General features: G+C 25.4%; 1 protein-coding gene and 1 non-coding gene across 2 annotated transcripts in view; both read left to right on the forward strand.

Annotated features, from left to right (window-relative positions):
- Positions 1 to 463: 463 nt before the first annotated feature.
- LOC111689650 (NADP-dependent malic enzyme-like) overlaps positions 464 to 14,180 on the forward strand; it is a 31,248-nt gene continuing 17,531 nt past the window's right edge. The window contains exon 1 of the mRNA XM_023452126.2: positions 464 to 785. Coding sequence (XP_023307894.2) covers positions 642 to 785 — 144 coding nt within the window. The 5' untranslated portion in view covers positions 464 to 641. The remainder of the gene's footprint in view (positions 786 to 14,180) is intronic.
- LOC111689398 lies at positions 10,841 to 14,107 on the forward strand. The gene is made up of 2 exons (XR_006940861.1): positions 10,841 to 11,245; positions 13,990 to 14,107. It is a non-coding gene; the product is annotated as an uncharacterized LOC111689398 (transcript).

Raw genomic sequence — 14,180 nt, forward strand, 5'->3', positions numbered from 1 at the left:
CTAACTAACTAACTAACTAACTAACTAACTAACTAACTAACTAACTTACTAACTTACTAACTAACTAACTAACTAACTAACTAACTAACTAACTAACTAACTAACTAAATAAGTAACTAACTAAAAAACTGACTAACTAACAAACTATCAAACTAACGAACAACCTAACTAAGTTTAATTATTTCAACTACTCGTGTGAACTTTGTATAATGTACTTTAATCCATGACGTAGAGCAGCGCAAAGAGGGATTTCCTCAAGAGCAAAATTGGCATGAACATACCTACCTGTGTGCTCACACTAAACAATAGTTGTTGTGGCAGAGGGAATGCGCAATATTAAAAAAGCCGAAAAATCATACGACCGCAAAAATTTATCAAAACATTAAACAGCGAGTACCTAGTATACGAAAATGAACAAATCTGTGGACGAGAGTAGACGTACCATATAGCAAAGATTTTGTAAAAATTAGTACAAGTTGGAACGCCGTCTGGCAATAAACAAAACAAATCTATTTTCTCTAGTCTAGTGAGAGACTTGAAATAAAAATATTAATAAAAAAGAAAATAACAAAATTAAAAAAAGCAATAATAACAGAATTTTTCTAAAAAATCCTTAATTTTTAAAAATTATTATTATCAATATGGAAATTAAAAAATTAAATGGTTTTGAATGTCCTTTGAAGAAAGCTCCTCGTGACCGTCTTGGTATGTGGGGAAATGGTGATAGCGATGTTCCTGGCAATGTATCCGGTCTACAAAGATTGCATCATAAGAAATACAATAAGGTAAATTATTGGATTCGATTGTTGCTGTTTTTGTATTTTTTTCCTTTGGAAATGTTTAATCTGTATACATTTTTAAATGGAGTGAAGACCATTTTAAAGTTTTTTAATGGAATATTTAAAAAAAAGTGTTTTTGTTGTAGTAACATATAAAAAACAACGAAAAGGGTTATTTAAATTGTTTTTCTTTGGCCTTCGAAGTTCTGTTATTGTTTTCTACGTCTTTACTTTTTGTGTGTTTAACAAGCATTTTAACTTTTATTTCTTTTGCCATCTGCGAGTAAATTGTGCAAATTTACATATCGTCACCTAAAACGCAAACGTACCTATCTCTAACATGTTTAAAATTTTACAGAAGAATCATTTTTTATTATTATTAAATAACAAAATTGTTTAATAGTAAATCCTACCATTTGCTATGATAGTTAACAGTGGGGTATATCAAAATTACCAAATTGGACTTTTTACCTTAAATATTAGAATGTTTTTGTATATAGGGCCTTTTGTTTTTTGCAAATAAAATCGAAGGATTCCATTTGTTTAAATTTAAACCTCTAAAAAGACCTTAGATTGCTTGGAACCAATGTAATGTGAACTGTCGTGTAGTACAGGAAAAATACCTACTTTAGATATTTTAAAATATAGGTGGTTATCATACCCCAAAGGTCAACAAAAACAATATTTTTCAGCTAATACATACACTTATAAATATTTAGAACCCAAATCAAGAATAACTATCCAGATCCTAATATGCCTACTATATCTTATTCATAAAAAAGCATTTAAAATATGAGGTTGAAAATCAGGATTTTAGCATTTAATAGTTCTGTGATGTCCCCATACTTAGAGTGGCTAGGATCTAACTTAGTGTTAGATTTATTGAATAAGAGTGAATATTCTACAATTCTAAATAAAATTTACACAGAACTCTCCAAATAGATGGGATTTCCGTAATGTAGTTTTTGTTTATCAATACAAAATGACCAAAAACCCGGATTATTTTTGTTATTATATATAGATTTATACCTCACAAAACGTTTTTTCTAGGCCCAAATCCATTGATTATCTAATATATCATGTATCCAATTCAAAATTACTTATTATTTTCGAAATTTAATGAAAGAAACGATAGATTTCATGTTAAGTCAATTATTGATAAATTCTAATAGGTATATAGGATAATAAATCGGTTAAGAAATGTCGATCCACTACTAAAATATCTAAAAATGTTATTCTAATATATAGGTGTAATAAAAATATTAAATTTTATAAAATAATGCAGCAATATTAAAAAAATAACAAAAAAACCTAAAAAAGCAAAATACTTTATTGACCTAGCAATTAACAATACGTTCACATTTTATCAAAAATCTGGTTAATTAATATCACGTTTTTACTTTTAATAGTAGAAAATTAATATATAAAATATTCAAAAATTGCTTTATTTTGCTATAAATAACTGTTCAGATAAAGTTTTTTCTTAAAATTTATAAAATTTTACATAGACAAATTGATTCACTATATGTATGTAAAACCATAACAGCTAAATTGCACAGAAAAAAAAATAATACATAACTGGAATGAATTTTGTAATAAATTGTATGAATCGAACATGACTTTTATTCCCAAACCATTTTCATTTAAAATATTAAAAGTTCATAGAATGTATTAATGACAAAAATTTTTTGGAATTTTTACTTTTTTCATTTTCAAACATTATTTTTAACAAATAGAAACTAAAAAATATTTTGAAATATTTTAAGTCAAGGTTTCTAAATTATGTTTGAAAAAAAAATTAAAAAATTCATACAATTTAGGAACTGCTGAAACTTTTCTGTGTACATGTATGTTCCCGACTGGTTCACACTGGGAAACTTTTGTTCAGAAACTTTTGATTTTACGTGTGAAAGAAAGAGATAGTTGATATTTATTTCTTTTTCTTTCACACACAAAAAACAAAAGTTTCCAAAAAAATGGTTCCTAGTGTGAACCAGGTCTTAAACTACTCGTTATCTAGAAACATAATTAAACAAATTACTTTCGACTTTTCGGCCTTTTTCGAATTTATTAACAATGTCGCCTTGTTTCAAAATAGTCGACTTCTACTTTTCGACAAAAATCTATTGTTCAAAAGTCGATTTTTAGAATACTTGTGTAAATAATAAATCGCTAGAATATCGACAATAAAAATGTTTAAGAGAAAATAAATAAATTGACTTCACTGAGGCAGATGACTAAAGGTGGTGACAATCTAACAGCTGATAGCTATAAGTATGCTTCTTCCGTCAAATTAAATTTTAGTTGGTACTAAAATACACCAAGCTAAAAAAGAACAATAAATTTTTGACAATACTAATATCTGTAACAGTTAAAAAATTTCGATTGTTTTTGTACTTGTTGTTAATGCCAAACCGCCACCATATTGATGAGTGTGGCCTGATGTGAACTAAACAGTTTGTTTATTTAATTTTTTAAATGTTTACATTTTGATTTTGGGCGAGGACTTGAAAATATACAAAAATGCATTAATGCAACAATATTTTATTCAATTTAAATTTTTGTTAACAATAAAAAATACTAAATATTCCATATAAAATGTCTGGATTTATATTTACCATAATATTGTTTGTTATAAATGACTATATTATGATCCAATGTGATCAAAATATCGTTAAAAATATGTATTCGAAATCAAATTTATTTTCATCAGTACAATTACAGTTTCTAAAAAAAAGTAAAAACCTTCATTACTCAAACCGATTTACAAATTTCAATTTAATTTTCAAAAACATAACACATTATTCTATACAAAGTGAAATACTTATACATATAATGTTATAAACCAAATGAGAATTATTTCAACTCATTTTATTATCGCTTTAAAAAACACACACAAACACAAAATAATATGTATGAGGTATGTGGCTAAAGTTGTTTTGTTGTTGTAGCAACAGATATAGAACAACAAAACATATATTGGTTATTTATAACCAATATAACATATAGCAACATAACATATTATGGTTATCAGTGAGTTGAAATATTTGTTAGTAACATAATATGTTTTAGTCGTTACCATTACATAGTTATTGAAAAAATAATTATTTTTCAGTGAATCATACTCAAATTTATAATTGCCATGAACATGAAAATGATTACAGTAACAAAAATATTGTTTAAATAGAATTAAAATAACAATTATATGTTTTTGATAACAATATATTGTTACAGTGAACATAGTTTAGTTATAGTAACCATATCGTTTTTTCTCTGCGTGTGTGAAGGAAATCATTGAAAAATAAGTTCTTAACTATGTTTTCCCTGGCTAGTTCCAGAATGAGTGCAAATATAACTGCATACATCAGATTCTTAAACAGCACTATTACTTTTCTAGTTCTAAATTATGCACTTCTTAAGAGTTTTATTGTCATTACTTCTTTAGCAAGAGTTTTACATTGGCTCTGAATTAGTTCAACTTTGGTCGGAAATACAAAAAGTTTTCTTAAAGCGACTACTTTAGTAAGTGTTCATTTAGTATTCTAGCTATTTATATAATTATTAGAAAAACTTGTTAAAAAAAGCACCTTGATTCAATTCAAAAACATACATAATTTTAAAACTTTTAACAAAAATAATTTCACCCAAAACTCTTCAAAAACCCTTATTTAAGGCAATTTATTAACAAAAATTTAAATTTATTTTAAAATCCCACTACTTCCAAACATTACCGAAATTTAAATTATAAAAGCTTATTATAATTATATTACAAAACTATATAAATAAAAATAAATTAAAAATCTGTTTATCTATAACTATTACATTAACACATTCCCTATTAATTTTTATATTATTAAACATTTAATATTAATTATTAAAAATTTAATGTATTTTGTATATGTTGTTCCTTTTAGTTTAAATGTAAAATTGTTGAGAAAAATATCTAAAAATATTTATTATAAACTTAACTAAAACATTTTAATGTAAAATAAATTTAATTATAATAATAAAAAAAAAACAAAATTGTAAATAATATTTCCGTTATTAAAATAAAATAGTTTACAAAAGAAAAACTGCAAACATTGAAAATTATTATAATAAATAAAAAAAACTAAACTTTAAAAAGCTTATTTTATAAACTTTTTAAAGCTTATAAAAACTTAATTATTTTTAGAAAAATCTAAATGTCTAGTTATGATAATTACTTTTTTCTTTTTATTCAATTATTTATGCTTAACTTATTCTCATAATTATAACAAATTTATACATAAATACATATACGAAAAAAAATTAAATAATATATTTATATTTTTCAAAATAATACAACAAAAAAAATTATAAAAAAAATTCAAGAGATCAATTAATAAATTTAGTATAAATTATTAATAAATACGTATAGACAGACATATTATATAAAAAAAATTAAATAAACAAATTCATTAAGAAAACTATTAAGTATTTCACGAAACAGTTATAAACAAATAAATAAGCACAACAAAAACAAAATCATTAAAACCATAAAATAACTAATTATTCATTAATAAATTTTATTTATTTCCAGTTTTTTTTAATTATTAATGTTATCGTTTAAATAACCAGAATAATATTGTAAATAATCAAATTAAATTTGAAGCCTTTTTTAAGGACATTTTTATTTATTTGTCAATTTAATATTATTCTTGGTTTTTTTATATTAATTTTGCTTAAATTTCATTTCCTAGAAAATTATGATAAATTTTTCACATAATTTTCAATTAATTTTTTTGTTTAATTCTTTGTTTAAAATTCGTATTACACGATTAATTTTCATGAGTTTGTCATTCACGAAAAATTGTGGTAAATGTGAACAGACGGATTATGCAGTTTTAATATAAATTCTGGCAAAATCGTTTAAATTCACATGAAATCATAATTGTAACGATGAATGGTCTTTCTAATACAATTTTTATAGTGAATTTTTAAACATACAGTCAGTTACCATGTTGAGAAAATGTTATGAAAGCAGATTCTTTTTATACCCTTCACCTTCGTGAGAAGGGTATATATAAGTTTGTCATTCCGTTTGTAATTTCTATAATATATTTTTCCGACCCTATAAAGTATATATATTCTGGATCCTTATAAATAGTGGAGTCGATTAAGCCATGTCCGTCTGTTTGTTGAAATCAGTTTTTAGAGGTCCCCAGACATCGGCGAAATCCGAATCTTCAATAATTCAGTTAGACATGCTTTCGAGAAGATCGCTATTTAAAACCAGCAAAATCGGTCTATAAATAACGTAGATATGACCAAAAATCCGAGACAACCTTTGAAAATTTCATCAAAAAAGCCACATTTTTTCAAGCTTTGTTAAAAAAGCAACAACAACACTGTGAATTGAATAAAGATGTACATGTGCGTGTGGAGATGTATTTGATTTTATTGTTCTGCTGTTGGATGCTGTTCTGTTGTCACGAAGGTATGTGGGTATAACAAGAACAAGGAGATAAAGCAGTAATATGTTGGTAGTATAGCTAACATTTGTTTGAGGGTGGTAATACAGTTTGACGGTGGTATTACAGTACAACGGTTAATATTTCTTTCTGCTACAGTTTATATTTGTTTGTGTGTATGTATGTTATGTGTGGCATGTGTGCAGAGATACAAAATAAATAAAAACTGTTTTTTTAAAACATACTTGGTGAAGGGTATATAAGATTCGGCACAGCCGAATATAGAAATATTACTTGTTTACTTTCAAAAGTATTGACTATTTGTTCAGTCAAATGCTTCCAAAGGACATATATACTTTCATATAGGTATAACCTATGTAGTCAAAAAGATAATAAGTCAAAATATTGATAATTGTGGGCGTGTCATATTGTTTAAGACAAATATTTGTGCAACATTTTCTTTGTTGTGTTAAAGATGTAATACACGGTTGTCAGATCTTACAGCGTTGTCAGTAAAATGTGCAGAAAATGTTTGACAATCTTGTAAACTTACAGTTTTTCTTTTGCAACGTTGTCAGAAAAAGCATTACTGACAATGTTGCAAGATAAAATATGTAAGTTGACACTGTTATTAGGTATGTTCTGCACATTTTACTGACAACGCTGTAAGATCTAACAACCGTGTATACATAGCTTTAGTGACAGTCTTTTAAGAAATGCACTGAACTTTTTAAATGTTTTACAAAGTTTTTTTCTCAAAAAATAAAAAAGGAAACGCTTTTAGTAAAACCTATTGTAAATTGGTAACCTGTATATAAAATTATAATGGTTACTACTGCAGAATTGATAAAGTATTAAACTGTTTACAAACATTTCGTAAGTAAAGTGTGAATCAGTTCACAATATTATCCATGGAGCAAAAAAATTTTAAAGCGTGGCAAATTTGAGAAGAATTTTTTACCTCAAATACTTTGAAAAACGTATTCAGTTCTATTCCCTGTATTTTAGATTAGAACTATTTTATTTAAATCTTGTTTAAAACTATAATTGTGGTTAATATTTTGTACGATTTTTTTCTTATTTTAAAAATTGTATGACATTTACTAAGGAATAATAACTCATTGACTATGATAAGTCAAGAATTTTCTCTTAATAAAATAACTTTTAAAGATTTTCTAACAAATTTATGTTTTTATGTACAACTTTTTAATTTTTTTTATAATTTTATTTATATTTACATTTATTTGATTTTTGCTATTGTAAAGAAACAGATGAGTAGATTTTTTAAGTGAAATGCCAGCAAAAATATATTTAATAATAAGCATATCAAATTTTTAAGCCACTTTAAAAGGCAATAAAACATCAAGATATCCAATAAATGCAAGACTATATAGTTAGTATGTATGTGTAGATAGAGATAGTTGGATCAAACGTATAAAAAAAAGTCAAACTGAAGAATTGAAAATGGTTTCTTTACAATAAATGTATGTAATATTTATATATTAAAATGTCTTAAAAACTTTAGTATATGCATATGATTTTCCTTAAACGAAATCAAAAGAAGAAAAAAAAAATCAGCAATAAAACCCACAGATACATGACAACAAACAGAAAAAAAAAATCCCATAAATACAAAATATATAGTTATAAAAATATAAACAAACAAATATATAAGATAATATAATATACATAATAACGTTTATACATACATACATATATCTGAAAAAAGCAATAATAGTATTTCAAATTTAAATAAAAGAAAAATAACATTAAATGCAAAAATAAAAAGAAAAAAACCTCAACAAATTTACATTAAATATTTTAAATATATAAAACATAAACCACAAAAATAATAATAAATAAAAGAAAATATGATAAAATGAAAGAATTAGCCTGTATTTAGCATTATTTATACATAATAAAATATTTAAAAAATTTTCAATAAATATAAGAAGAAAAAAACATAAATTGAAAAAAATTAAAACATAAAAAAGAAAATATAAAAATTAGCAAAAGAAAAAAAATTATAATAACAAATTAAAGAATAAAACAAAAACAACAACAACAAGAATTATATCAATGTGCAATTTAAATTGTTTACCTTTGAAAAACAACAACAACAGCAGTTTATCACTTATATTTATAAAAAAAAGTTAAAAAAAATATTTATACCTAAAGCAGAAAAAAACGAAAAATAAATATTCATATTTAATTATTCTATGCAAATAAATCAATAAAATAAAAAAAATGTGAAAATTGAAATTAAATAGTATTTAAAAAGAAATATATATTAAATAAAACAAATACAACAGCACATACACAAACAACAAACATAAATATATATACATACATATAAATTAAGTTACTCCGCCCCCTTAACTATACACGCCCTCAATACTAACAACACTAATACATATTAACACTCATAAATGGAATTCAAAATCAAAACAAATTACTTAAATACAAAATCAGATTGTAATTTAATAATAACAACTGCCTGTTTTGTTAAAAGGATTAAAGTATTTGCCTAGAAAAAGTTTGAAATTTTTTGAAAATTTTTCTTTGAAAACTGTTTTTAAACCTTGAACATTTTTCTTAAAAAAAAATGTTCTTATGTATTTTTACCTCAGTTTGCTGGGTATATATCATTTCTTATAACTTTGTATTTAAAATGGCCAATTTTAATGGAAATTTGATTAAAAAAATACAATTTTACACTCAGTTAAAATTTTAGTTTTTTTAAAGTAATTTCATTCACTTGGAAATGATATGCTTTTTTTTGCTAAAAATTATAAATATTTTAACCTTTTATTCGAAAAAAAAACTGTTTTCCATAATTCTCATAATAAATATGTATGTACATAACCTGGTACCCGAACTATTCTATAGAACTTAATAATTCCCATTTTTTTCTTATAAGAAATCTTATAGAAATCGTAGATTAAGGTATAACTGTATGTACGTTGAAACAATTTTCTGACGCTTTCAAATAGTATTATTGAGATCACAATTTTATCTTCAAGAAGTATTCTATTCAGACCAATTATGAATAGTAATTCTCCGGGAATTTATTGCCTTTTACATGCTTAATGTGGATGGGAGAGGGAACAATGTTTCCTGAAAATTATTATTCAGATTTAAAATCAGCAAAATCGATGCATTTCAATTACGTTTCCGCATTCATTTTGTCAATGCATTACGATTGCTTATATCCTGCATTACGATCGTAACAACGTTTTTTAAAGGGCACTTAACACGATCACACTTTACGTACGTATAAAGTCTAAAAAGTAAAATGAAATTCCATTCGAATAACAAAAAAGAGAATGAAAGTTGTATAATTTATGTTATTGCGTTTGCACGATTGGTATGAAACAATAACAAAGTATGATGGAAACATCTGTTTCACTTTTTTTGTATGTTTTTACATAAAAGTACATTCCTGATGTAATGATTTTTTGAATCATCTCAAAACATAAAGAGAGTCATACGAAAGTCAAATTTTTCATTCGTATTTTCTCTTACGTGTGATGGTTTTATTACATATTGAGTTTAGACGATTACATCCATACTCTTCTACACAAAACTTGACAGATCATATTAATTGTGTGCTCGTGCGAAGGTGGCTTAAGTAGTTGTGTGACGAAGCTTTAAATCGAAATGCAAAATACCAAAGTTGCCAAACGGATAAAATTTAGATTCCAATTGAAATGCGATATAGAGGTGAATATAGGGTTTGAAAGACATAAGTACTCTTTTTTAAGTAGATCACAATTTTAACAATTATGAAACAAACAACATATAGAAGAAGTCCCAAAAACGATTTTCTATAAGTGGCTGGAGCAAAAGTTATGCAGATGAAACTTTTCTTAAAATCTTTTCATTTATTGCTAATATTTCATTAGAAAAATTCATTTGGACGGAAAAAATCCCATCAATATTTTTCTTTAGGTAATTAGTTTATAATTAAAATAGTTTTTTTTTGTTGGGTACTAATATTATTGTTATTTCTAAATAAATTTCTTTAAAATTACAACAAAATTAGTTATTACAATGAATTCTGTGAAGTTTATCCTTTAATTTTTCTGAGTGTAAAATATGTTTATATGCAAAAGAAAAGAAAGAAAAAATGACAAAAAAATTTTTTATAAAACAAAAAGAATACTCATTAATTGTTAAAACATTTAAAATTAATTATCTATATACAATACATATATAAAACATAAAAACAATTACAAATAAAAATGTGTTAAAAATAAACTATTAATTAAATTATTATTAAAAAAAACAAAAAAAAACAACAAATAAATCTTATATATTTTCTCTTTCCTTAGTAAAAAAAAATTATATATAATTACAAAAAAAAAAAAAACTTAATTAAAATTAAAAATAATTATAAAAAAACATTAGTTATTTATTGAATTAACAAGTTAAGTGTTAGAATTACAAAAAACATTAAATAAATTTAACAATATAAAAAAATGCGTAAAAAATTTAAAAATACCAAAAAAAAAAATAAATAAACAACAATTTATATTAATTACATTAGTATTTCCTTTTTTTATTTGGATTGATAAACAAAAAACTATATAACAATTAATTGGTCTAAAAAAATAACAAAAAAAAATTAAAACCCAAAAAAAATAATTTAAAAATATTCAATTGATAAAGAAATAAAAATTATTAAATAAAAACAAAAAAAAACAACAAATGTAGTTATTATTTCGAAACAAATTCTAAATAACAACTCACAGTAAGAATTGCCTAAAAGAAACACTTTCATATTCAAACTCCCCTTTAACAGACCGACTTTTTGAATATAATATTATATATTTTTTTATTAAATTAAATGATTTTAATTGTTTCTTTTGTTTTATCCAATTAGGAAGGTACATTATCAGTCTGGAATCGCGATGCCTCTGATTACTTCAGTACGACACGTATCCGAGATACACTACGTAGGATATTAAATATACCTGTTACCGTGCCAATGGAGTATAAGATACACTGTGATAGCCTTAAATATGTAGCAATGTAAGTAAATTTATTTGTTTTTTTTTTAATCAAAATTAACACTTCACCTTCGTTTGTAATTTCCCGATCCGATATAGATAATGTATGTATGAGAGTCCTTATAGATAGCTGTGTCCGACTGTCTTGTTGTCTGTCTGTTGAAATTAGTTTTGTAAAGACCTCAGATATTTGCAAAATCCGAATCTTCAATAATTCTGTCAGAAATGCTTTCGAAAAATCGCTGTAAGCAAAATTGACCCATAAATATGGGAGATTTGAGCAAAAATTAGAGACAACCTTATGGAAAATACATAAAAATTAAAAAACTTTTGTAATGACCATTGCTGTTTCATTGCTAAACTTCCCAAATGCAAAAACAGTAGTTCCATTTACAAACCTGCAAATAGAATGGAATCTGTTGAGTCGGCAACAGTAACTAAAGACACACTTGGTAGACTGAAACACAAATCCATCAAATAAGCAGAGGGCTTTGTTCTCATATGAAAAAAGTTTTACCTATATCCAGCACTCTTCTCAATCATTCAACACACACTTATAGAAAACAAAATAGGACACACTTACTATAGGTGTACGGGCGGATAGGTTTCGAATATATATTTATCTTGTATCATATACATTTAACACCAACACATGACCTCTTTTCCCGAAATTGCAATAACAACCAGATAGGGTCTTTAAAAAAGTTGTTCATAGTTGGCTTATCTATAAAAACCTGTCAGAGCAACATTAGACTGGTTCACACTAGGAAACTATTTTTGGGAAACTTTTGATTTTTGTATGTGAGAAAAAGAGAAAGAAATATCAACCATCTCTTTCTCTCACACACAAAATTAAAAGTTTCACAGTGTGAACATGGTCTTACATATGAAGCTTTGAGTTGTTATTATTTTATTGTTATTGTCAATATCAGGGATGTAAAATTATGTTAAGCAATTGGTTCTCCTAGGGCCAATCATTAGGTGAAGGATTGGGTATTAAATTAAAATTAATCCTCAAAAGTTGTTTTTGAATACTCAGGCCGAGTTTTTCTGATAAAGATAATCTTCATTCTTTGGTTAAACCTGGTTTAATATATGTTTCGTGTTTTTCAGTTATCAGTAAAGTTGCTTATTATCTGATTGTCTTTTAATAGTAATATACTGTCTTATACAGTGCTTTCTAGACCAGCGTTGCGCGTTTAACAGAACTTCTAGATCGCTTCAGTATGCTTTGTTAAACTATGAATTTTTTTTAAATATTTTTAATTTTTAGGGCGTGTTTTTCAGATGAAGATAATCTATATTCTTTGTTTAAACCTAGTTTAATATATTAACAAAAACAATATATCAATGATATCGGAAGAACAAAAACTTAGTACTTTAAGTAAATTGCAATTTTTTTATTTATTATTGTTTTAAATATTTATTTAACATTTTTTCAAAATTTTCCATTTTACAAAAGTATTGTTTGCAAAAAACAGCTGTTCATTATACCCTACACCACTATAGTGGGGAGGGTATTATGCGTTTGTGCTGATGTTTGTAACACCCAAAAATATTGGTTCTAGACCCACCTTAAAGTATACCAATCGGCTCAAAATCACTTTCTGAGTCGATTTAGCTATATCCGCCCGTCCGTCTGTCTGTCTGTCTGTCTGTGTGTCCATGTAAACCTTGTGCGCACGCTACAGGTCGCAATTTTCAAGATAATTGGATGAAATTTGGCACACACGCTTCTCTAGGCCCAAGGACAAAGCCTATTGGTTAAAATCGGTCCATTATTTCGACTAGCCCCCATACATCCGTAGGGCCTTTTGGCTTTAAATGATCTATTATGTTAACAAAAGTCGACGAAACTTAGTTTTATAGAACTTTAAATGACACTACCGATTTTTGTAATGATCGGTCTTCATTTGACCCTATCACCCATACAAACTCCCCTTCAGAAAATGACTTAAAGGTCAAAATTCACTTACAAACACTAATAACACTTTTAAATTCTACATAAATAATAATGAAGAAGACTTAACTCCCCCTACCAACATTTTTAAGGATAGGGCTATATTTTTCCCTACTCCCCTTTGAGCCCCCTTATAAAAATCTCTTCCGAAATAATGTTAAAAAACAAACCAAATGCTTTATTTTTTAAATAATCCCCATTTTTAACATATATACTGACTGGTGTAGGGTATCATATGGTCGGCTATGCCCGACTATACTTTCATACTTGTTGTTTATGTTTTTGAGTGAAAACTTGGCAATACTAACAAAGTTACCTGAGCTTAAATCTAAAACTGAAAAATGAATTTGTTCCGAGTTTAATCTAATAGCAAGTTAAGCCTAGTTTAACTGAGGAGAAGGAAACCCTCCCTTAGTTTAACGCAACATTACGGTTTACTGAAAAACACAAAACATATATTAAATTAGGTTTAAACGAAGAATGTAGATTATCTTTATCTGAAAAACCCGCCCTTACTTGTTTAAATTTAACAATGATTTTAAACAAACCCTTTCAAAAATCTAAAATTTATCGTATTTTGCATTTTAGCATTAAATTGCACACTTTACATTTGAGGCCAAATTAATAAAACTGAAAATATCGAACAGTTTTTAGGTTAATTTCGATATTAATTTGATAAAAAAAAAAACATTTTTTATATTTTTTTTAATTTTACTAAATTTTTGAAATTAATATTAAAACATTTATTTCTTTTATTGTTATATATTATTAACAATTTACTTTCGTCTTATTTTCTTTCTTTACAGTAATAAAGGCCCTGCAACAAAAAGCTGAAATTCAGTGAATTTGTGTTAAAACAAAATTAAAAAAAAACTACAAAACAATATCAACTGATATATAAAAAAAAGATATTTATCCCAAAAATAAATAAACAAAAACAATTGTAAAAAAAAACACACACACAAAACACAAAAAGTTACAATAACAAACAATAAAA

This window comes from Lucilia cuprina, chromosome 4 (genome assembly GCF_022045245.1).
Source record: "Lucilia cuprina isolate Lc7/37 chromosome 4, ASM2204524v1, whole genome shotgun sequence".
Taxonomy (NCBI): domain Eukaryota; kingdom Metazoa; phylum Arthropoda; class Insecta; order Diptera; family Calliphoridae; genus Lucilia; species Lucilia cuprina.